Here is a 22,636-nt window from a genome sequence, read left to right on the forward strand (position 1 = left end):
CACTCGGCTCCAAGCAGAGTGGGGATTTATGAACCTGCATGTGCTGGTCACGTCTTCATTCTGTGTGAATCATCATCAGTCCCTTTCCTAATGCTGCCAATATAATTTAAAGAAACAGGAGTAAAAAATATCCCTCTAAACTTGTTGTAGCATATCCTGTATTGGGCTGGCAGGAACAGCAGTGATCATTAGAATATCTCTGAAAAGACATTTGCAGCTTTTTCTGCAGCCTGACCTGAATTGAGTGGTTTGAGCCTTTACCGGTACGGTAGTTATACCCAGGATACAGCTCTGTGCTGAATTAAACAGTCTCTCATGCAGCGCAGCCTATCAATCAGCAAGCAGGGAGGCATTGACATAATTTATAACAAAAAGCTAAAATAAAAATGTTCTTGTGGCTGGTTGGGATTTGAATCCAAGCCGTGGAGATTAAATGATGCAAAGATAAAGTGTCTTTGCCTTCATGTTATTTTGCCTTGTTCATTCTAGCTCACTTTACACACCAGCCCTATCGGTTTCCCAGACACTATGAAGTATGTTTGAGCTGGGTTTGTTACTTGGGAAGGAGGCCAGTGCTAACAATCAGAGAATCCTGCGGGTTACTTTGAGGGGAGTGTGCCCTGCAATGTCAATATTAGGGACAGATCTTGTCTGGGTGCTGCTGTTTTTCTCTTGACTATTGACCGCACAAGTGACATGCTAAAAATGGCAGCTGGACTTCCTTGCCCTGTTGCCAATGCCCATGCTTCCATCTCACCAAGCTGAAATGGACACCCGCTTTAAGCAACCAGTGGCTGCTGTAGAATGAGAGGCTCTGACTGGGATCCCATATAACAATACCTCATACAGATAGTGCTTTTGGTCCACATATCTCAAATTGCTCTTCAGAAACAGGCATGTGGTGGTGTTACTCCCAATTCACAGTTGAAGAAAGACGACTTGCCCAAAGTGACACAGCAAGTCAGTTTTGGAGCTGGGAGCAGAACGCAGTTCTCCTGACCCTCAGTCCAGCAGCTACTCAGACTTATTCCTGAAGCTGTTCATGCATTGGGATGTGCAGTATCCTGCACTGCAAATCTGTTTGGGGAAACTGGTTTAATTTGTGTGAATAAGAAATATATTGTGAGGGTTGTGAGAGAGAGAGATGTGGCCTGAGTCCAGGACGCAAGCATCTCCTGGATTCTAAGCTTCGGTCTGTCTGGGGTGAGTCATGTAACCCTTCTGCACCACCCCAATCGGAAGATTGACCCTTAGGAGTTATACCTGGCCCATAAAGCTGTGCCGAGGGAGAGCATATTCATCAGAGCGAACCCCGTTAGCCCCATTCCAACACCATGCCCTTTTCCCTCTTCTGTTTGAAATGTGCCTTCCCCACCTCACTAGCCCTCTGCTAATCTGAGTCATTGCTGCTCTATAAACCCCCATTACAGTCCCAACCCAGACGGGGCTCCATGTTTGGTAGTCTCCGCACCTGCTGGTGGTTGGGCAGGAGCTCACAGCTGAAAGAGGTTGGATCCTCCCTCACACCCAGCCTTCCTGCCAGACATAGTTTCTCTCTTTTGGTGAGGTATTTGTGTCCTGCAGTATTTCCAAACCCAAGCATGTGGGCTAGAATATTCTTCTTCTATTTTAAATGAATGCTAAGATTCTCTCTCATTCACATGATTCCAGGAGCTGGGGCTTTAAGAAACACACCAAAATACTGCAAGACTTGCTATAAAATCATGAGTGTAGCCAACAATGGTCCTGTTTCTATTCTGCGCATTGGGAATAACATTGCACACAATTCTATGCAAATTATAATTATTAAATACAGTTCTAATGCAAATAGTGTGGGGTAGAGGCTATAGACATGAGACACTGGGGAAGAAATGCCAAAGCAAAGCTGCTTTCATGCAGTACCTCCTGCGTTGGAGCAGTTTGTGTTTTTCTCTCTCAAGTTCTTGGAAATTTTTACAACGGTAATGTGGGATGTGCTGGTTCCCAACAGACCTTGAATGGTCTCTTGAAATATGTGTTAACTACTTATGCTAAACAATCCGTTCCACCTTGTATTTTGCTGTGATACCCTGAGTACCTTTCCCAGGCCTGAAGAAGAGTTCTGGGTAGCTTGAAAGACTGTCTCTCTTACCAACAGAAGTTGGTCCAATAAAAGATATTACCTCACCCACCTTGTCTGTCTGTAGGAGTCTAGACGGTCTTAGATATTCAGACATAATTTTGACATATGCCCAGAGGCAGAGTGCTACAGCCAGTATGTGGGAAATGGGAGTTCTGCCATCTTCTACTTTAGCTCAGGAGCAATCACTGATTAGAGAGATTTGTACAAATCTAGTAGAGTGCTTGCCTCTTTAGGATGGAATTGTTCCACAGTGGCTGGATTGCTCTCTGGATGGTTTAATGACACTGATATATGAGGAGTTCTTCTATCTGTTGAGGATGGCAGTGATGGGCAGGCACTGGAATGTGCATCCTGGTGTGGTGTGCTTAGGGTGGGACGTGCTCTGTCTGGGTGAAAACCAAATGAACGGGACTTCTGCAGTCTCTTCTGCTGGAGTAATACTTGCTGAGGAGAGGCTTTTGTACTGGGTTAGAGCATGACAGGCTCTTTCTGGAGGGTTGCCTGGCCACATGCAGGTCCCCATAAGGAGTCTACACACTCAGCAGTTCTAATGTTCACTCTAGTATTGCTACTGCCAGTACGCTACAGTTGTAAATAATGAAGGATGAAGTGTTGCCCAGCATATTCCCTCACAGAATGCTTCATTCCTTGCTTTAGTCTGTAGCATCCTCTGGGCTGAGGCTGTGAACCTGCTCCCTCTAAAGGGCTGCCCAGAAACACTTCTTCCCTTCCTAAATCATCTTAACATCTTCCCTGCTCAGTCACCTGACCAATGGCAAGAACAGCCTGCATTTTGTGAGCAACAGATTTAAAAATAAATCTGAGCAGGGGGTTGGACTAGGTGACCTCCTGAGGTCCCTTCCAGCCCTGATATTCTATGATTCTATGAAAAGGAGATTTAGTTTTACACATTGCATAATCAACCTGTTGAACTCTCAGTCACAAGATATAGAATTCAAGAGTTAAGCAAGATTCTAAAAAGGATTAAATACTTATAAGACAATGAGATGATCCAAAATTGTATCAGGAGTACTAAGATAAAACCTATTTCCAAGACGTAAACCATCTACTAACTGACAAGGTTATGAAAAACGTCTTCTACGGGCAGGGTATTGCATAATTGTCCACTAGGGGGTTTCTTACACCTTCCCCTGCATTGATGGACCCTGGTCTGATCCAATACGGCAATTCCTATGTTCTGACAAACCAGGAGAGGAATGGTCTGGTACGTCACATCTGAAGGTGGGGAGTGACTAATCCAGGGCTATGTGGAGATGCTGTGAGCTCAGTCTAGTGTCTTCCTCTCCATACAATGCACGTGTGCATAACTCCAACTCTGATGCGGTGCTTTGCGTCTTCTAATTGAAAACTGATCATAATTCCTATTCAGCAGCTTTTTATCAGGCTTAAGGAAGTTGATTTGGTGTTTTGTAGTAATTTGACGTTTATGAAACACATATACCAGCACCATCTTAATTTAACTTACAGACTCTGCCAATTTCCTGTGAGCAAATCAGTTCTCATCTGGAAGTAATGGGCCGTATCATCCCTGCAAGTGGGAGCAATGACTTACGGTGATGTCACCCACTGGCTTTTCATGGAAATTATTAATAAATCCGTAATTTTATCTGCAGTGATGTTGTGTGTATAAATATTTAATTTACCTTCGGGTGCCCATGTTTTCACCATCGTGCCCTTAGCTTTCTGACTTAGCTCAGAGGAGCTGCACAGTAGATGAAGTTATCAGAGCTTTCTCTGTGTAGGGAAAGGTTAATGTATTTCTCCTTTTTCCTTTTAATCTTTACACAGTTTGGCTTTGGGGGCTTGGGGCTTAGAATCCAAGCTGGCAAAACACAACTTCTCCTGCCTGGATGAAAGACTTAAAAGATGGCTCTGTCTCTGGCAGAGGCCTTCCTAACACAGAAGGTTGTGACTGTGACTAAGTGAAGACCTGTTGCCTGCTTCTGTTGTTAAATGAATGGTATTTGGGGTAGGAAGCCATTTCTCATGTTTTCTGTTTAAGGACTGAAATATTTTGGTCCTCACTATAGACTTGCCCTTTCCAGCCAAAGGCTTTCATCATTATAGCATGCCAAGTGGTACACAGAAGACGTTTCAAACTGGATTTAAAGTCCAGGATCTAGCAGCAAAGGCGGGATCGAAAGTATCCTACTTGAGGGTGGAGCAGATTTAGAGAAGTTCTGTTCTGTGAAACTTTCAAGTCTCCAAAACTACTATGCAAGTTAATTCTTTTTTTGCACATTTTTCTTTTTCAGGAAATTGCAGCTTATTTAATAACATTTGAAAAGCATGAAGAATGGCTAACGACTTCCCCTAAAACAAGGTAACATTGCTAATATTGCAGCTTGTGAAAATGTACATTGATTTATTTTCACTGATGACTTGACTTGCTAATCAATTCATTGGGCACAAAGTGAAAACTCCAAGTCATGCTTGATAGCTTGTGACACTGAAGTCTCATTAATTGACTTAATGAGTGTTTTATTGAATAAAATCAGATTGATTAAAAACAAACCACCTGCAATCTTGACAGGTAAAAGTTTTAACCTGATGATTTAACATTTAATTGTATCCTTTCAGATAAATGCATTTAAAAGGCTTTGTTGAGTGAAGGTTGTAGGCTATTTATCTTGACAATGCTCCCTACTGTCACTAATCTGTTAGCCAGAAACTAAAAAAAAAAAAATCCCTTTTCACTTTTCCTGTTTAAAATGCAGACTCTAAGTTTGTTTGTATTTTGGCATGTTTCTTGTTGGGGTTAAGTGTCTGGCGGCAAGGAGATCCCAATAAGCCAAATTAACAGGCATGTTTGCAGTTTATTAAGCAGTAAATGTCATGTATTCTTCTAACTGCCATAAATGTTTAACTTCTGCAACCCGCTGGGAACTGATACAATAAATTAAAGACTGCAGATGTTTTCCTGTTGTGGAATCCTGATGATCATTTTATTATGTTGAGACATGAAGTTACACTACTTGCGACTGAAAACAAGAAAAGGAACTTGTGCTTACGGAGAGTGTATAAAGTTCTGGGGTCGGGGTGTTCTCTAAAAGCACATTTTTGCTTTTTCTCAATTACAGCATCTTTCTCATTAACAGTGAATGGAGCAAGGGTTTATTAGTCAAAAGAGGGTTAGCTCAGCAGGCAGCTGAAGTTCTGTTTTTCTTGCTGTGTAGTTGGGAGAAACCCAGTGCATTTTCACACCTGTTCACAACTAGGCTGTTGGCTCACTGGTGTGAGAACACCTTTTGGGATGAATAATGAACTATTCAGTGTTGTAGTTCAGGCAAGACCTGCCCCAAAATAATACAAGAAGCTCTAGTGCTTTTCCTGGGAGGAGGCCAGAGTAGCTGGAAGTGAGGCTTTCCTACTTCTGGCTCTGCAGTTCAATGTGCTAACAACTGCCTGGCGAGCAGTCCGACAATGCTTAATGCAGACAAGAGGGTACTGTAAAGCCAGGGAGTGCCTTTTCCATCTCCAATTGGGGATGTCCCCAAGAAATGCAAATGCAGAGCGAGGTACAGCAGACACAGCACAAGATGAATCTTTGATCGTTTGTTGCTTGGTTTGGCATCATATTCCTTTGTAATTAGTAGGGGCAGAAATTATAGTAAGATACAAGAATGGTTATTGACCGTAACAAATAGTACAAATTAACTTGCTGAATGTTTAATAGCTCACAGCTGAGGGGAGGATTTAGACAAAGGAGGATGGTAGAAGAGCAGTTAAAGAAAAGAGAAGGATGGCTTTCTTTGGGAAGTTAGAAAACAACTTCTTTTAAACTTAGGACACTCTCCACCCCCATTTCTCTAGCATTCAAGCTGCCTTAACATCCTCTTACATTATTGAACAAGTTCTTCATTAATCGTTATCAAAACGGGGTGTGCGTTAGGATTGAGAGGTGAGAGATTTCATGTGCTATTGCTTTTACAGGTGATGCACCCAGTTCCACCAGACTCAAATGTATTACTACAACGGTTGATAGTTCAGGTTCTTGCTTTCAAGGAACTTTAGGTGCACACTGTGATAGGATCCCTGGGGTGCAGCCTGGGACTGTGGGACCTCTGTGCTCTTAACTCTCCAGCCTGGGCTGTCTCTCACAATGCTTTGCTAGTGACAAGCAGCAAACCCCTCCAGGTGCTGTTACTACTCAGTACAACTGCATGTGGAGCCCCACACCAGGCTAGATTGCATGAATGTTGCCAGAGCCACTCATGAATCACACAGAGAAAGGCACCAGCCAAATCCTCCCAGCCTTGTACCTCAGGAATATACTGTCTTGCACTGCTCAAGACCCTTTCTTGAGCAATGCAAGTTTATTAATTGGTTCACCACTTCATCAATGGAAAGTGGATATACACCAGCCTAAACCTGAGTAAATTTACCAAACACACTGGTAAAGATAAACAGTAAAACAAGTTTACTGATTACAAAGGATAGATTTTAAGTGATTATAAGTGATGGGCAAAAAGTAGAGTGGTTACCAAAATATAAGCACACAGTCTAAACTCTCAACCCTAATAGACTGGGCAACATCTAGATTAAGCAGTTTTTCTCACCCCACTGGATATTGAAGTTCACTGCTCTTCTACCATCCTCCTTTGTCTAAATGTTTCACCTTTGAAACCTGGGCCAGTATCCTCTGTTGGAGTCTTCAGTCTTCTGAGTGTCCTTGTTGCTTGCAGCATAGATGAGGGCAGGAGAAAAGGCCAAGCATGGGGCCACTGTATTCTGTTTTATACCCTCAGTCCATGTGCTTGGAGAACACAAGACCAGGCATGTCTGGTGGGTATTGCTGAGTCTCCAGGCCAGATTGAACAATTCCCCTGGTGTGGCCTTGTGCAGGTGAGTCATTGCATTGTAGCTTCCTTGCTGGACAATGGCTGTTGATGGTTGGTTGACACCTGCCTGGGCGTTGGTTACTTTCCTTGCTATTGTCTTTGAGGGAGCTAGTACCTGGGCACTTTCCAAAGCCACAGCATATTTTAGTGACAACCAAACACAATTCTCATAACTTCATATGTATTAATGATATACATATTTAGATGGAACAGTGGGTTTCAGCAGATCATAATCTTTTCCATGGTTCCTTACATGGCATGCTTTATTTGCAATATCACAATTATGAATGATGAATATGGGGGTTACAGGGTGCTCCCCTGGGGTGCAGAGTGTCAAACACACCTCTCCAGCCTAGGTGGGGGTCTATATTTTATCACTAGTGACAGGCATCTCAATCTGCAGTCTCTGGGTGCTGCCACCTTTTTCTTGGGGCTGTGTAAACAGTTTGTCTCATTCCACCCATTGGCTTCAGAACAATAGGTAAAATGATTGCATTTGGAAAGGCTGTTTTCTGACCTAGGAGCTTGAGTTATAGAATTAATGCAAAAAGACGTCTCTTTGAGCTTTGCCAACTCAGCCTGTTGAGTGGTCAGAAAGCATATTAAGCAGAGTCGGGATATATACAGCACCATTAAATACATCAGAAATATGCATGTGTTTGTAGATATGTTATTAAGACTTTAAGGGTTTGTTTAGTTTGCTAAAGGCAATGCATGAAAATAGCAATTTTCCTATTAATATTACAATATCCTGCTCCTGTGTATTTATACTTGAAAGCATAATGTCCCAAGAGGAGGAAAGTTGCAACGGCTGTTCAAGGACCTTCTTAAATTAGTTGAGTTCATTTTGAAATTTTTTTAATATTGAAATTAATTGGTGCAGTTAAATGCTGAGTTCATACAAACAGGCCTCTTGGTATTAAAGAATTAATGACATCGATCCAGCACTGAACCGGAACATTCCCCGTTCTTTGTTTGCTGCTGCAGGTGCTGCTAATTTCATCTTAGAAATTAATAAAAATGAATTGCACCACTGACACTTATAGAGTTTCTTAATAAAATGATACATAGTGTGAGCTGAGGAATCACTATGAAAATGAATCGCTGTAGTCGGCGCTCATAGAGATGTTGGGTATGTGAGTTTCAGGAAGGGGTTGACCCTTGTCTGTGCTGCTTTCTGCTGGTCTAACAACACAAATAGTCCTTATTGCATCCTAATTGTAAAGAGGGGCTTGGGAGCCGGCTGTTTGTGATTCAGTAATGGGGTGCTATAACGTTTCTTTAGTGGGAGGCAACAGTGTGGTGGTAATAACTGTATAGTGAAAGGGGCTGGGAGTGGCTCTTCTGCAAAAGTTGTCTGTTGGATATTTTCCCTACGAGAAGTGTGGAGTGCAGGTTCCAAACTGCAGGCTGGGTCATGTGTGCATCAAGAAGAGAATAACTTGGTGTCCTATGCAGGTCCTTGGCCATGATGTGTCACGTTCAGTGGTGTATCTGAAGGCTGGAGTTCAAGATCATAGGGTTAAGCCCTTGTGTGTTGAATATTGATGACAATATTTCATTACAATACAATAATGTCACATGACAGGAGCTAATTGCAAACTAATATTCATCCTGAAAGGTCGGTAATGGGATGTTGTGAATGGCAGAGATGAGACCCTTTGCAGAGTTGGCTCCAGCTAATGTTGTCTGTTCACAAGGGAATGTGCAGAGGTAATTTGAAATATGCATGTGAATGATTTAGGAAGGTGCCGTGCCAGTTTGCCCTTTTCATGGGGCAGCACAGCTCTGCTGTCTGACACTAGAATGAAGGGCGTGTTTATAACGGAAACCTAACGCTTCTTTCACGGCCGGGGCGATTGCTCTGGCTGAAATGTGTTGAATGAGGGTTGGCCTGGGAAGAAATAATTCTACTGCACTAATATACAGGCTGGCAGAAGAGGGAGTGGCTCTGGGTTTCAGGCAGTATCTACATGCCTGGAATTTCAACATGGCTTAATATTTTCCATTTAATAATTCACTGAATTACCCTATAATAAGGGTATTAATAAATTAAAACAACTGAGTTCCCATGTTTACAAAGAAATGGTGCTCATGGATGTCCTAATGTTTGTATACTATCTCTGTAATCTATGGGTAAGAAAGTGCCTTATGCACGTCTATTAACAGAATCATAATGACTGAAGAAGCAATGAGAAATCTTCCAAAGTGTCAGACACACCTGATTCCTTTTTTTTTTTTTTTTTTTTTAACGTATGAATCTACGAATTTCACAAATCTCCTGGTAAAGTGACTTTCTAGGTGCTCAATAAAGATTAAATGTCGGACAGCACTGTAGTTATTTGGTTTTGTAGAACAAAGACTTTGTTATTTTTGCAAAATATGCTAATAAACATACTGGAGATTATTATAACTAATTAATTAAAACTAAACAATGTATAAACATAAATTAACAAAGTACATTTGGTGATGTAGTAACCTTGATGTTTTCTTGTAATCATATTTGCTTGCTTACTTGTAAATTTGCCAACTAATCCACAATGGGTCTTCTAGTCATTAGTGAGAATTAATAAAGTTCGACAGTAATGTAGCACTAATAAAATCTTTGATGCTTCAAGATTTAAATGCAAATCATGGAAAATTACTAAACATTCCCATAAGAAATGGAATAAAATTATTTTCATTGTGAAAGGCACCCTGGTTTTCAGTGGCACAATGGATTTTCCAGACACAAACAATCTTGGTTTCTCCCTCAATACATTCTATAACTACTGATTTTTTTTCTAGTGCTTTTCATTTCAAAGCACGTAAAAAACTTTAACCCTCATAACATCACCGGCTTCAAATCTCTCACGTCCCTGGTGAGTGCCCTAGCTACTGGGCTATTGGCTGTTCTGGGGTGAGTCTCGGTTGTTGACCAGGGGTCCCATGCCTCGCCTGCGAAACCTTCCCGATGAAACCAGTAGCTCTTCCTGATTTGGCGCAAGAACTTGAACTTGGGTCTCCTACAGCCCAGGTAAGTGCCCCTACAACCAGATTATAAGAGTCAATCTCTCTCTCCCCCATGGCCCAATGACTATGTATACAAATCAGAACAGCTCCAATGGGGGGTAGGGGGATAGGGGGAAGGAACGGGGAAGAGTGTGTGTGTAAAAGACTGACTTTATAGCCTCGTGGTCAGGGTGCTCATGTGGGAGATTGAAGTTCAAGTCTTTGCTCTGTCTGATTTAGACCAGTGACTCGAATGTGCATCTGCCTGACCACTAGGCTGTTGACTGTTCTCAGACAGTCTCTTTCTCTCTCTGATTTTGACCACAAATTTCATCCTAACAAAAGTTTCCTCAACCCAGAACTGATATGATTCCATGAAAAGTTTTCATTTCCATGAAAAGTGTAGTTCAAAAGTTCCCAACCAGCTCTTAGTATTACCCTTGTTTCCAGCATGAGGAAACTGAGGCACAGAGCGGTTAAATGACTTACCACAGGCTCAAACCAATGGGACATTGGTAGAGTTGGGGATTAGAATTGCAGGAGTTGCAGACCCATGCTCCGTGCACTGGAGTTAGCTGTTCAGTCCACTAGATCAGTTTCTCTATAAGGACTACAATTTGATTATTGAGAATTAAATAGTGTCTCTTCTTGCAACTGATAAATATAGATTTTACCATCTACATCTGTGCTTTGATGCAGGGTTATTTATCTCTTTCATGCTACATTTTGTAGCATTATGTTAACCACTTTTTCTTTGCTTGATGATATTACTTATTTTATGTTTTTTATAATATAAAAATCAATTGAAGTGATTAAACAGAAAAAGGAGTCTGACCTAAGCTTACAAGAAGAGGATTTTCAGAGTACAGGTATCTCCATTTGTCTTTATCTCAGACTTTTAAGTCCTAGATGTGGCCAGGCTTTGAAAAATGTGCATGAACTTTTCAGCACAACAATATAAAATACAGATTCCTCAAGAAACCTTAGCTCTGAGTCGCCTCCCTCTTGTGAATTAAGCGAAACCCTGAACAACGGGTGTTAGTCAGCAGATCACTGGGCATATTCGAATGGATTGTGGTCACATAAATTAGAAAAGTCAAGTTCTATCAAATTAGAGTTTCCTGACAGAACTAGAGCTGCCTGACAGGTGAGGACTGCTGAGAGGATGATTTCAGGTAGACCTGTTTTAACTGCCGGTAACATTTGTACTTAACACTGTCCTTAACTTGTAACACTACTTAATTTTTCAAAGACAATATGACCGATCCTGTGCTGATCCATGTGTTCAGATATGCTGTTAGGTACCTCCAGAACTCCGCATGGACAGTGGCCATGAATGAAACCTAGAGTATTTCTGCAAATTCAGGCCCAGGTGTTACAATGGGCTACAGAGATAAAACAGGTGATACAGAATGAAATTACAGCCATTATAGCGCATCTAATACTGGGATCCTGCAAATGTCTTCCTAGTTTAACCAAATTAAGACCGCTTTAATTCTGAATGAGCGTGTCCACACAGGGTTTTAATGCAATTTGATGAATCCACTTTAGATTCTCACCTTTAATGAATTTGGATTAATTTTCCCGAGTGTCCCTGTGTAGAGAAGCCCTTCAATAAACACATTCCTCAAACGTTTGGTGCAGAGAAGAGGGTGGGAGTAAGAGTAATTGTAGAAAAACTTACACCAACTACTCTGGGAATACAGCCACTCTTTTGACAATTATGGGTGATCTTTCTGTTGTGCTGCATTAGGGGCCTGCTGTGCAGTTAATATGGTCGTATCCTGGTTACATAGTACAATGTTAGAGGATTTTGTTGGTATGTCTTGCAAATTCTTGTTATGACATAAAACCTACAATCATTGGTGAAGTCTCAAGCCTGCCTGAATGGCTCCACATTCCAATTCCAAGTGATCGCTTTGGCAGTCTGAGAATATGCCATTGTAGCAAAAGCTGAAAATTAATTTCAGAGCCAGTTTAAAAGATCTGGCAAAGTCTGCTTTTCAGTTACACAGTGTATGCTTGGCCATTTCACTTCTGCGGGAGTTGGGTTTCTTGCTGCCCCTCTAGCCCGTGAGAGAGAATGTATGATTTAAACAAGCAGGCTGCTGAAACTCAGCTAATGCCACGTCTCATTGGAAGGAGCTGTGCTTTGAATATTTCCCCCCCCTGAGTATTCTACACAAACCTACTTTTCTTCCTCATTGGCCACGCATGCCTTATCATTGCACCTTGGTTTGTTTGCTATGATCAAAGACATTGATCGGGAATTAAGAGGGGCACTCCTTCCTCTGGAAACAATCTGCCTCCTTGAAAAGCCTCTTTGTGTGTCTCTAGATATTTAAATTCCTAGCATGCAGAAGCATAATGACTGAAGGCTAGAAAGGAGGGGTCTTGGATGACCAGCCTATTCTTCCTGAATTAAAGGCACTTCCTTTTGCTAGCTCTGCTGACTGTCATGTTGAGGATTTCCCTTGCTGAGACTTTGGTAATCCTGAAGGAAATGGCTGTAGTGGGATTTGCATTCTTGTGTAGTTCTTTCAGCACCTCACAGTCCTGTTCCTGAGTGGAGATTTCACTCATTAGCTCCTAGATGTTGCTTCACCCCCTTGTCAGCAAGCCCAGAGAGAGCACAGTCACACAGCTGGATTGCAAAGAAATAGTAGACACCAAACTGCTTGACTGAGGCACAATTCCAGACAGACAAGCCCTGATTTCTAAATCTAAGCACCTTTAGAAGATGTGAATGTCTAGGGTGACCAGACAGCAAGTGTGAAAAATCGGGATGGGGGTGGAGGGTAATAGGAGCCTATATAAGAAAAAGGCCCCAAAATCGGGACTGTCCCTATAAAATCGGGACATCTGGTCACCCTATGAATGTCCCATATATGGACACTTAACATTGTAGGCACCTACAACAGCCAGTTACTTGCTGAATTACCGATGTGAACGTCCCATTTGGGAGCTGAGTGTTCCGTTAATGCCCTGCAAGTTGGAAAATTGCCCCCCCCCCCATTTTTCTTTGCCCTCTGTGTGGCATCTCACCATCCCAAGTCTTATTTTCATTACTACCACTTGAAAGACATTCTGATACTGGGACGTGACTGGGAGTGTGGTGGGCAGGGCAGGCTCAGAGATAATGCAAAACAATTGTGCTTTGGCTCTGGTATTCACAAAAATAGCTGAGGTGTTTTTTGTTTTTTTTTTAAAGCATTTCCTTATAAACGGTTGGTGCTGTGGTGAGCTGTACTCTGCACTAATGAAAGGGGGGGGGGGGGGGAAGGAAGGGGGAAATCCCAGTTGGAGATTCTCAGCCCAGGAAGGTGGCGTCTGGCATTTCTAGGCAGTGAGACTTGGCAGTGATTAATATTTCTGAAACTAAAAATGTTCAGTTACAATGTACTCATACAAATCAATAGCAATTTACATACAGTGTCGCTATCTATTTGTGGTAATTTAGTTTTACTTCTGCTACCTGCTGGTTTATTTTTAGCATTTTAATTTCCCTCTGCTGGGTTAGGAAAACAAGCATAGCTTTTCATTTAATAGACAAGGACAGTAGTGTGTGTAGTGTTTCCTATTGATAAATTCTGACCTCATAAATCAAAAAGTTTGCAAGACTCAGTTCATAACAAATAAATACATTAAATAAGGCCTGGTCTGGTTTGTAAAGTGTTGTTGGAAATGGAGAATGTGCATTTCTCACGTACATGCATGCGCACATGAACAATTTATAATTTCCGACTGTTCAGAAGTAGTTGAGGGCTGAATTTTTATTTCACACTTTTATATAGTGCACAGAGCTGTACAGAGAACATGGAGCCATGATCCCTGCCCGTAAGTGTTTATAATCTAAAGGTGAAATTCCAGGGTTTCTGTGGGATTTAAGTGGTGCATAGGCCCCATGCCAGCCCTTTGAATTTTGCTTTACATGAAAGACCCAATGCAGGGAAATAGAACATTGGGAAGGGAGTCTTATGCAAAATGTCATTTTTGGAGGGAAAGCAGGAAGGAGAGAGCTTTTGGGAGGTTTATGAAGGAGGTTATGGAGGAAATGTGCCATTGAGGATCAGTGAGGATATTCAGGCATCGGGAACTGCATTGGAAGAGGCCTGAAAATGAGGGATACAGTAGGGAACTGGAATAAAAGGGGCTCAGGGCCTGAGTGAGAGATGGTCTTTAAGGTGAATAATTGCCATACCAACTGGATGAGCTGTCCCTGAGATACAGCACTGTCCACAATCTCCCAAAGGAACAAAATCCCTGATCTGTGTGTGTCTGTGTTTCACACTGCATGGGTTGCAGTTAGACAAGGTCGCATGGTGGGGGGGCCAGTACTGTTACAAGTGGCTTTGCATTTTGGTTGGGGGGCGACCTCTTAAGGAGTTGACTGGGCCAGAGAGATTGGGTTTTGCAGTGCTTATTGGGGTTTTAAGGGATTGTGTTGCTGTTGATCTGTGAGCTAATTTGATGTGATCCGGTTTTCAAGAGAATTCAAGCCAAAGCCCTAATCAAATCCTCAGCCAGGAAGTGGGAAATAAATAGCTCTTCTTCCTGCGTTATTCAGATAGGAGTCTCAGGCTATGTCTACACTACGCAGCTTTTAGCAACACTGCCGTGTTGCTACAGCCATGCCGCTAAAAGTCACGCAATGTAGTCGCTGTTCTGCCGACAAACTTCCACCCCCAACGAGTGGGGTTAGCTTTGTTGGCAGGAAAGCGCTGTTCACACCGGCGCGTGGTGTTGGCAAAACTTTTGTCTTTCGGGAGTGTGTGGTGTGTGTGTTGGGGTGTGTTTTTTTTGTTTTTGTTTTTGTTTTTTTAATCTCTTTTGTTGTTCAATTGTCAGTGTAGACAAAGCCTCGGAAGGGCCTAGTTTGACTTTGAGTTTCTCTGGTGACTCCAGTAGCCAAAGCAAGCCATAGGGATTGTGTATTACAGAGACGGGTTTGAAATCACTTTTCATGATTTAAAACACTTCAGAATCATTGTTTCTCCCCTCCCCCAGTTATTTTGCAGACTCCGGAGCTTTCAGGTTTGCTGTGAAATTCAATTCCATATGTAGCATATGGGCTTGTGCCCAGGCTGAAGAGGAAGGTACGAGCCCACGATACGATTGAGAGGTAGCAGGGCAAGACAATGTCATAGTTTCCTTTTCAACAAAACTGCCTCTAGGCACAAACGCACAGAGCAATGCGAAATGGATTATTCCCCACCACGAGTGACGACACCATGGTGAAATAGCAGCTGTCCTGCGTTGGGTGGGCTAGGCAGGACCTGAGCATTGCATGGGCACTCGAGGGGTTGGGGAGATGGAGAAAGGAGCCTTGCATTGTGCTCCTCAACAGAGGCCAGCTGGGCTCCTAACCCACAGCGAAGCCAGAACCTCCAAGCAGAGGGGCAGGGGACAGCCGAGTGGCGGGGAGAGCGCACCCTGAACATGTGAAAGATGGTGATTAGCAGATGCTGCTGCACTGAGCGTGTTCTCAAGGAAAACCTTGCAGTCCTCTCCCAGGCAAGACTCCCACTGTCCCTATATGTTATCCCAGACATAGAATTTTGCTGCAAGTAAGTAAAGTAAGGGGAAGAACATGGTAGTTAAGAAAACCGTCACTAGACACTTAATTTCCTAAGAGACCAGGTTAAATTTTAAAATAAACCTATCATTTGAAAGTAGGGAAATCCAGAGTTTAAGGAACTACCATAACTCTAACCTCCCAAACAACATTGATTCTCTCTCTGTAGCAATGCAAGGCTCCCATCTCCTCCTCTTCCTTCCTTCCTTCCACACGCTCTTTGTAAGGTGTTTTATTGGGCCTAGGACTTTCAGAAGGCCCATCTTTCCTTTGGCATCTTTGTTTTCATAATGGCTTGAAGGAAGTTGTAGTCTGTAGCTGCTCCTGTCTCGAAGGTGGAGAAGACACTAACTATACTTGTCCAGTCTGTGTGTGCATGGCAGAACATTGGCTTTCTAACTGGCTCTGTGCCCACACATCTCTAGTGCTCTGTTGCTGTCCAGCCATCGTCTCTTTTCCTGTAAGGGCTTTGATTTCTCTTTGCAGATGTGCTAGCTCTGACACTGTGGCACATGGATAATTGTTGGAATCTCAAAGAAAAGTGGGAAACAATGGCCCTCATTAAGTGATTTGTAGGACTAATAATTTATAACATTACAGCATGTAGAAGCCACAGAAAAATATTCAAAGAGGACAGGAATCTGCACAACTGCTATAGGACTAAGAAAGCGGGACTCTCACTTTACTGGTTACTAAAGAGATGAAGCTCGTTGATACCAATTGATAGGGCTGTCTCAGGGTTTCTGTTTTTTCTGAACATTACTATGAGGACAGAGCTAAGGATGAGTTCTCTAACTGAATGTCCCTATTTCAAATATTTGGATTTCATTCAGTCTAACTTAATCTCTCAATTTTCTGAGTATTTATGGTTGGTTTTGATTGAAGTCCTATTTTTTTCCCTTGACTTTCATTCTAGCTCAATGAACATTTTGTGTCTTGGAACTTCCTTAGTTATGATTTTGTTGTGAGTTTATGAATTTTTGAAATGTTCAAAAATTCATAAAATGTCTGTAGGCTGCCCCGGGAGACAGGCAGCCAAATTCCCTAGGGGAGGAATGTGGCTCATCCAGCGTACATAGTCCCTGGCTCCCAAGTCTGTTCCTATATTTAGAGGGAAGGCAAGAAAGCAACCTTAGCCAGAGATAGACGTGTGTGTGTGTGTGTGTGTGTGTGTGTGTGTGTGTGATTACACTTACCCCATACATACACATTACATAATCACATTATATTTCTGCTATTAGTTTTTATCAGAAAGTGCCATGGGGTTCTAAAATGTTAGAATTTTGCAGTATATTAATTTTGTATTGAATAATTAATAGTAAAGTTAATTGATGAATTATTCAATTTTCAGGTAAAAATAGGGTAATAAATATTCATAACTTATTTTATTATGGGAATTTCCATTTCCTATATCATTAAAAGCAAGATTAACTAAGGTTGGTTTTAAATGAAGATTGAAAACAATTGTGCTTTAGAATTAATTTACAGTGTTAAGGTCATTACCTTGCAAGCACAGCTCTCTAGTGCAGTCTGTGCTGAAGAGCTTGTATTTTATTGCACTGGGTATATGTTGAAATTTTCTCAATTAGCTGAGTTGATTATTTTTAAATAAAAAAAAGTGTGGTTTATACTTTGTTTATTTTTTAAATCTTTTTTTGTGAAAAGCTCAACGCACAGCAGAGCTAATCACATAACAATTACAGTGCACAGGGTCCTTCATGCAAAACACCCTGCCACTGGCCCTCTCAATTTATTCATTCGGGGGCTCTTAACTTGGCTGCTTCCACTGATTGCAGCTGGAGCAGTATGGCAGAGGGTGAGGGGTGGCTTCTCAGGCAGGAAGGTCTCAGACTCTGTAGGCAGGTCTATATGCAGCCAAATTACCACTTTAAATTCCAGAGACCAGTTGGCAGCCAGGACAGACCACAAAGCATTAGTATAATGCACTCTTGGCACATAGGACCACGTAATAAAAAGCCAGTGGCATTCTGCACTAATTTACTGGCCAGCATTGGGGGCTCCTGAGTCAACTATCATGGAAACAACTTTTGGAATTTCCTGACATTTGAATGCTTGCTATTTCCCCTATAGCTGGCTGGAAAATGGCATTTCAGTTCTGTGAACATTTGAGATTTTGGGAAAATTTTCTATCCCAAATTGGGATAAAAAAACCAAAAACTTGAAATTTTACCTGGATCTAAATTTCTGCAATATTTTGGAAACATCAAAACATGCTTCCAGTTGGGACGTTTCGGTGTTTTCTAAGTGAAATATGCTTCCTGGGCTCCCCAACAGCCTGCTTAGCAGGATGCCAGGAAGTGTGTGTTGGGGGGAGCTGCAGAACTGCAAATGATTTTCCAAGGAAGAACTGAAATTTTCCTACAGAAAATTTAAATTTTGCAGGAAGTGAATTTCCTGATGGAAAACTCCCAATCAATTCTAAGTTCCACCTTCGGATTGCATTCACACAGCTGTTTTGTGTTTGACACTGAGGTGCAGTATAATGTGGTCCCAAACTTTGCCCATAGAGCGGGAATCCCCAAACATATAGCCAGGTATTTGAGTTGATTTATTAAGAACTTCACAGATATGCAGTGGCCAGGAATGATGCAAGTGTTACCACTCTAAAAAATCCTAAGAGAAGAGTGACACCTAATGTATTATTCAGAAGAGGGCTCCCTCTTACTCTTAATGAGAAGTTCTTCTCCACATGGACAGAGATACCCTGATTGTGAGTTTGTCTCACTCTCAGCAGTTGCTGAGAAAATCTGCTTTTAAACTCTTCATTTGCTGCATTGTGCTGAGTCCTTTCTTTTTGTATCTTTTACAACATGGGTGGTTTTCCCCTTAGTGACTTTCCTAAGCAGCAAGAAAATATAGTTCATTGTGCAAGGAATTTAGCATGTGTGGTTTTGTAAGGGCACATGGTGGCATAGAGGTGAGAGATCTAGGAAGGGGTGAGAAGGAAACAGAGAGGTTAAAATGTGTAGCTTTGTATCCAAAGTCCTGCTCTGGTTATTGCTCATCAAAATATTGTTGGAAACTAACTAAAGCCTCTTAGATACATTAGCTAGGGCTATAAAGAGCCATATTCTCTCCTACACCTAACGTGTTAAAGGGGTTAGGGTCGTCAGCCTTTCCTCAAATCTGTTCTTGCCCCACCCACCTACATAGGCTGTAAAATCTGCTTTTCTGCTTGTGCTGCTAGAATTTTTGTTTTTATTTTATGAAACGACACAAACTGCATATCTCTGCGTTTAGCTCAGGAAATATGTGTGCAGTCAATTTCTTTTGTACTTGGGATAGTGCTTGACACCATCCCTGCTTCATACCGCACTGCTCATCTTAACTTTTAAGATCTTGACCCTTTTTTCATATTGTTCTTTGAATTTCCACGTCTTTTTTTTCCCCTTGAAGAGGATAAACTGTACTGAGATGGTTTAATAGCCATTGATTTGTAATGATTTTTAGCCACCGTGGTCCAGAAGAGTTGAAAAGCCAGTAATTAATCCTTTCAACAGCTCATCTCTTTTGTTTTAAAATGACCCAATAGCAGAATTGCTAGAGCAGTCAGGATGCCTGACCCAGATCAGTTCATTGTCTTCAACTATTTCATTCAAATATGTTTGCCATGAATTATTCAGCAAGACACCAGGTGAGAACTTGTGCTACCGGAGAGCTTGTTTTATTTAATATTTAACTAGTAACTCAGAAGAATGGCATCATTGTTATAGACAATACCTGCAAACTTAGCAGGATAATAAGATATCTGTGTATCCTAAAAGGATGGGATTTAATTGGTGCAAATGCGGATATTTTAGTCTGTCTGAAGTGCTGTGTAAGGCAGTTCACTCTGCTTTTCATACGAGTTAATGGGTACAGCTGCTCATGAGTGTGCTTTTACTGTTCAGAAACAGAATATTAACTTCACCCATCCTGTTTTCCTAATATTGCAGATACAGACACACTTTATCCCAGAGGAAAACATAAGGGTTGGGCCTCATGTTGTCTCCCCTACCTGATGACTTCTTCAGTGGGAGCAAGTGGGGTGGGTTGTATCCCAAAAAACCCAGGCAGCCGCTTATGGGCTTGGCTGGGTCATTACGTTTAGAAGAGGGACTAGCTGACTGGTCCAACCTGCTGTCCTCCTTGTTTGAAATCCTCCAGGATACCAGGCCATAGAGGCTCATGTTCTTGTGCTTCTTTGCAGCCCACTCCAACAGCAACGTCCTTAGTCCCTGTCTGCCTCTGCACATAGGCAGCAAATCGGAGCCCAGACACCATGCTGGTGCGGATGGGCGCGGCAGCCTGTCAATATACTCTGTAGCAAGCAGCTCTGCAGTTTCAACCCCATCCTTCCTTTGGAAATGGAGAACCCTAGAAAATGTGGAATCATCAGAAAAAGAGATGATCTAACAACCTGTAGCAATTAACTATTCAGTAAACTGGTGTCTGCTTTCACTGAGGCTTGGTAAGATCTCTCATCAATAGATGTCAATGAAAAAATTATAGTGTTACATTTGGACAAAATTGAAATTCAGAACGTGGACTGGTTCTGATTCTCCATAGATCAAATAATATGGGGGAAAGAACTTGGCAAGATTTCAAAGGCTGTGTATGATGTGTGTGTGTGTTATCAGTAGGGCCCTACCAAATTCATGGTCCATTTTGGTCAATTTCACGGTCTTAGGATTTTTAAAATAGTAAATTTCATTATTTCAGCTATTTAAATCTGAAATTTCATGGTGTTGTAATTTTAGGGGTCCTGACCTCAAAAGGAGTTGGGGGGATCACAAGGTTATTGTGGGGCGGGGGGTTGCAGTACTGCTACCCTTACTTCTGTGCTGCTGCTGGTGGCAGCGCTGCCTTCAGAGCTGAGCAGCTGGAGAGCGGCAGCTGCTGGCCAGAAGCCCAGCTCTGAAGGCAGAGCCAGGGCTGCCCGGGGGGGGGGGGGGGGGCAAGTGGGGCAATTTGCCCCGGGCCCCGCAGGGGCCCCCACGAGAGTTTTTCGGGGCCCGTGGAGCGGAGTCCTTCACTCGCTCCGGGGGCCCCGGAAAAGTCTCGGGGGGCCCGGGCCCCCAGAGCTTCTTCCGCTCCGGGTCTTCAGCAGCAATTTGGCGGCGGGGGGCCCCCTGCCGCCGAAGACCCCAGGCCTCCTGAATCCTCTGGGCGGCCCTGGGCAGAGCTGCCACCAGCAGCAGCGCAGAAGTAAGAATGGCATGGTATGGCATTGCCACCCTTACTTCTGCGCTGCTACTGGCAGGGCACTGCCTTCAGAGCTGGGTACCCAGCCCACAGCTGCCGCTCTCCGGGTGCCCAGCTCTGAAATCAGTGCAGAAGTAAGAGTGGCAATAGTATGACACCCCTAAAATTATCTTGATTTCCCTAGAACTCCCTTTTGGGTCAGGACCCCCAACTTGAGAGAGGCTGGTTTCCCCTGCAAAATCTGTATAGTATAGGTTAAAAGCACACAAAAGACCAGATTTCACGGTGGGAGACCAGATTTCACCATCCGTGACCCACTTTTCATGGCTGTGAATTTAGTAGGGCCCTAGTTATCAGGGATTCAATAGAGCTCAGCTGAATAAGACATTGGCTGTTTCTGACCTGGTGAGAATGAAGAGATGAATGTGAGGAGACTCCTCCTTATATTCTGAATGATGGTTGTGGTGAAACATGACTGCTAGAACTAGATCTCTAAATGCCTAAAAAGAGTTAATGCTCTTGGATTAAAACAAATAATAAAGAAATGGGAGCATATGAAAAACCGAGGAGAGGGTTTCTCTTTCCCAATATCAGAAACTCATCGAGTTTACAGAGAAAAGCTTTTCTCCAGGGGAAGTCTGAAAATTGCAGGAGGACCAAGAAAACTCGTATTTGTTCATGGTATTTAACATGCTAATAAAATTAAAGACTTTGTGGCATTTTAAATGCTTTACAGTTTAATTTATATTCTAGTATGGTAATGAAGAAGCAGCTTTTGTCCAGGAGGTGAGATATGCAAAAATAACCTTTAAGTTGCTCATAATTAACCTTTAATGATATTCTCTCACTTTACCAATATATTGTGTGCATCAGAAACGTAACATACAGGGAGAGTGGCTGCGGCTGCTTGTTGCATCCTAATGACCTGCAAAACATGGATGATTAAAAAAACCAAAACACTTTTATTGAGGTTATTTATTTGCAATGTTTTTACTCCAAGAAATCTGGCTCTGAAATTTGAATGCTGATGATTGGAACCAAGCATCTGAGTTATTCTCCATTCTCCTATGATTAGCCAAGAGTGATCAGGACGCACAGATTCCATTATAAGGCGTGTGTTGTGTCAGAAATGTGGATAAATGGGTTTTTATGCAATGAATGGTTTAGAAAGTGTAACATTTACCGTAAAGATGGTATCTCTATCTGTAAATTAAATTGTACTCTAGTTGCTTTGTAAACATGCACGCAGAATCTTGAGTTGGGAATAGAGTTTTGCAACACCATAACTGTTTGTATGTCAGGAACACAGTAAGGAAACTTTGATTGAAGGGAACTGTGCATAATGGAGGGCCTGCTATTCAGATGTAGTGAATACAAATTGATTTGTATAACAAACTGTTTGTCAGAAGATGAAGAGCTGACTCCAGAGGCTGATTTTTATGCTGAAGAACAGCGTTTGGTGTATGTAATAAACAGACTTTATCTTTGTGTGGAATGAGAAATAATTTGCTAACCCAGTAGTTTGTGTATTTCACAGAAATACACATGCTGTTCATACGCACACTCTGCTGTGGTTATACGTTATAACCGTCTTTCACTGATTCCTTAAAGGGGCCCTTGCGTCAGCTCAGATTTAAGGAATTATGGAATTAACTGTGTTTTCTCCTAAAGCATTCTAGCACTTGAGCCAGGAGGGACTTGACTACCATTTGTAGGATAGCTTCTCTTAGTGCCCCACAAACAGAGCAACTTTCTAAACCAACTTGGATCCTTCCTCAAGCCTCTTAGAGTTCTGGAGTCAAGGCAGCAAGAAAGGGGCTAATTTTTTGTATTTGTCCATCAAAACAGAATCAAAGCAAGGGACTTAGGAGATACAGACCA

The 22,636-nt window shown here is 42.2% G+C and overlaps 1 protein-coding gene across 1 annotated transcript in view; it reads left to right on the plus strand.

Annotated features, from left to right (window-relative positions):
• The window catches only part of CAMTA1 (calmodulin binding transcription activator 1), a 929,563-nt gene that overhangs the window by 233,179 nt on the left and 673,748 nt on the right, over nucleotides 1–22,636 (plus strand). Inside the window, exon 3 of the mRNA XM_065421212.1 lies at nucleotides 4,399–4,466. Within this exon, the coding sequence (XP_065277284.1) occupies nucleotides 4,399–4,466 (68 nt within the window). The remainder of the gene's footprint in view (nucleotides 1–4,398; nucleotides 4,467–22,636) is intronic.

Source organism: Emys orbicularis, chromosome 22, assembly GCF_028017835.1.
Source record: "Emys orbicularis isolate rEmyOrb1 chromosome 22, rEmyOrb1.hap1, whole genome shotgun sequence".
NCBI lineage: Eukaryota > Metazoa > Chordata > Testudines > Emydidae > Emys > Emys orbicularis.